The sequence below is a fragment of the Microtus ochrogaster genome, unplaced genomic scaffold (assembly GCF_000317375.1).
Source record: "Microtus ochrogaster isolate Prairie Vole_2 unplaced genomic scaffold, MicOch1.0 UNK73, whole genome shotgun sequence".
NCBI classification, from domain to species: domain Eukaryota; kingdom Metazoa; phylum Chordata; class Mammalia; order Rodentia; family Cricetidae; genus Microtus; species Microtus ochrogaster.
Window position 1 is genome coordinate 906,829 of NW_004949171.1, and position 2,191 is coordinate 909,019.

The 2,191-nt window shown below is 38.7% G+C and overlaps 1 protein-coding gene across 1 annotated transcript in view; it reads right to left on the reverse strand.

The window, feature by feature from the left end:
- The window catches only part of LOC102000592 (tripartite motif-containing protein 30A-like), a 6,909-nt gene that overhangs the window by 3,062 nt on the left and 1,656 nt on the right, over positions 1-2,191 (reverse strand). The window contains exons 3-4 of the mRNA XM_005370176.1: positions 1,776-2,006; positions 207-229 (exon numbers count right to left, since the gene is read on the reverse strand). Of these exons, the coding sequence (XP_005370233.1) occupies positions 207-229; positions 1,776-2,006 (254 nt within the window). The remainder of the gene's footprint in view (positions 1-206; positions 230-1,775; positions 2,007-2,191) is intronic.

The following is a 2,191-nucleotide window of genomic DNA, read 5'->3' on the forward strand; positions in this document are numbered from 1 at the left end:
CAGACCCCTAAAAGAGAATCAAATCTATCCCCAGTAGTTACAAAACAGTCAGAGGCTGCCTTTCCCCACCTTCTTCTCCTTCTTATTGGAACTTCAGAATAACATTTGTCTAAATTCCTCCAACCTATGAGACATATGTTTCAGCTGAATACTAAATCATTCTCAACAGACAATACTACTGTTCATCTCTGTCAGCCCAAACACACCTTGTTAAAATGCAATTCACACCCTAGGGAAAAAGAAAAAAAACATAGTTAATAGCATGTATTAAATGTTCTTGTAAATCCTGGTCACAGGCTCACTGTGTACAGAGACGAAGTCAAAAGAGAATTAAGGCCTGTCACCCACAGTTCCCTAAGACATGATATGCACACGATGCATGGCTCTTTACTTGATCTATATGTAAACTAATAGACTATTTTCTGTATTAAAATACTTTGGAGAACAAAGACGAATAAATGATCATTTGAAAGTTTACAAAGGATTTACAGTGCGTACATAAACACATGAACAATGACTCTATTCATGCTCCATGTTAGCTCTCCATCAGTTAACTTAAAACTAACATGTCTGAGAAGCTGGTTTCTACATTATTTTAGACATTTAGACACAATTTAATGTGTTTGTAATGAAGACTGTCTGATCCTCTAATCCAACTAACCATATCTCTTGGTCTGTTTTTCCCTTTTTGATGTTGGATTCCCCTCTGTATGCTGTGAATATGTTTTATTACCATTGGTTAAAAAGGAAACTGATTTGGGCCTATGGCAGTGCAGAATAGGGCAAGGCGGAAATTCTAAGGAGAGATAGAAGAGAAAGGAAGGTGGAGTCAGGGAGATGCCATGTAGCTGCCAAAAGAACAGCCGCCCCGGAACCATACTGGTAAGCCACGAGCCTCGTGGTAAAATAGAACACAATAGGAATTGGCTAATTTAAGATGTAAGGGTTAGTTAATAAGAAGCCTAAGCTTTTGACCAAGCAGTGCTGTAATTAATACAGTTTCTGTGTGATTATTTCAGACTTGTAGAGTATTTTGGCTGCAGTCACTACCTAAGTTAACTAGCTTAGTTTAGACAAATATGTCTAATTCTGTTTAATATAGGTTACAAATGAGTGATATCAATAAAAATAAAATCAATACAATGCAAACCAATAAATTAAAGGCATTTGATTAGTTACCAGAACTACTAAGGTCTATGAAATTCACAATTTAGATGAACAAAACAAATTCCTACAGAGATTCATTACCAGAATATGCCTTTGGTTTAAAGTATTTAAAAATGTGATAGCAATAAAATACAATACAAAAATTATACTTGTAAGGATTGAGAAGACACCTTTCAACTCTGCAATCGAAAACAGAGGAGGAAACACTCTTTGGGATCTTGGGGGCAACTCCCTTCCTTTATGACCACATCACTGAATCAGAGGCAGTGGGGGTGACACTCTCCAAACTCAAATTCAGATGAAATGACAAATTACTGTTGAATATCTCTCACGCACGCTCACATTGAAGTAGGATAGTAACTATCCATGATGCAAATGATCTCTCAACGTTCTTCTACTGTACTGTATTTAAAAACTAAAACATGCAATTTCCTTTTGCATTCCATGTGAGCAACAACTTCCCCGTCTCTGAGATTGATGCAACAAAGAGTTCTGAGAGAGCCCAGAGAGCCCTACTGTCCTTCCCAGGAAGATCACAGCAGCACAGAGAGAGGGAAATGGCTTTCAGGTATCCTGACTCTCAGATGCTGGACCTTCTGCAGACTTACCTGCAGCATCTCTATGGTTGAGCACTGCAGCCGATGCTCCAGATCTGAGATGAGTTCTCTCACTGACTTCCTTTGGAACTCCATGTCAATTTGAGAATCTTTGAGGATATACAGAATGATTTCCTTCTCTTTCATCAGCTTCTCCACCTCATTCTTCTCCATGGAGTCCAGGAAGTCCCGCAGTCCTTTAAACTCCTTCTGAACTTTTTCTACATCCCTCTGTATTTGCTTCTTCAGGGATAAGAAAACGGAGAGTTATTCAGACTTTTCTAATGGGACTGAGAGACAGAAATTCACTGTTCTGATAGGGAGTTCTCATGGGAAATGAGCTTGAGTAGGTAAGGGAGTCTTAAGGAAGCATGTGTCTCTTTTCAGTGTCTGTCCATGACATTCCCAAACACAGATCATAGGTCACC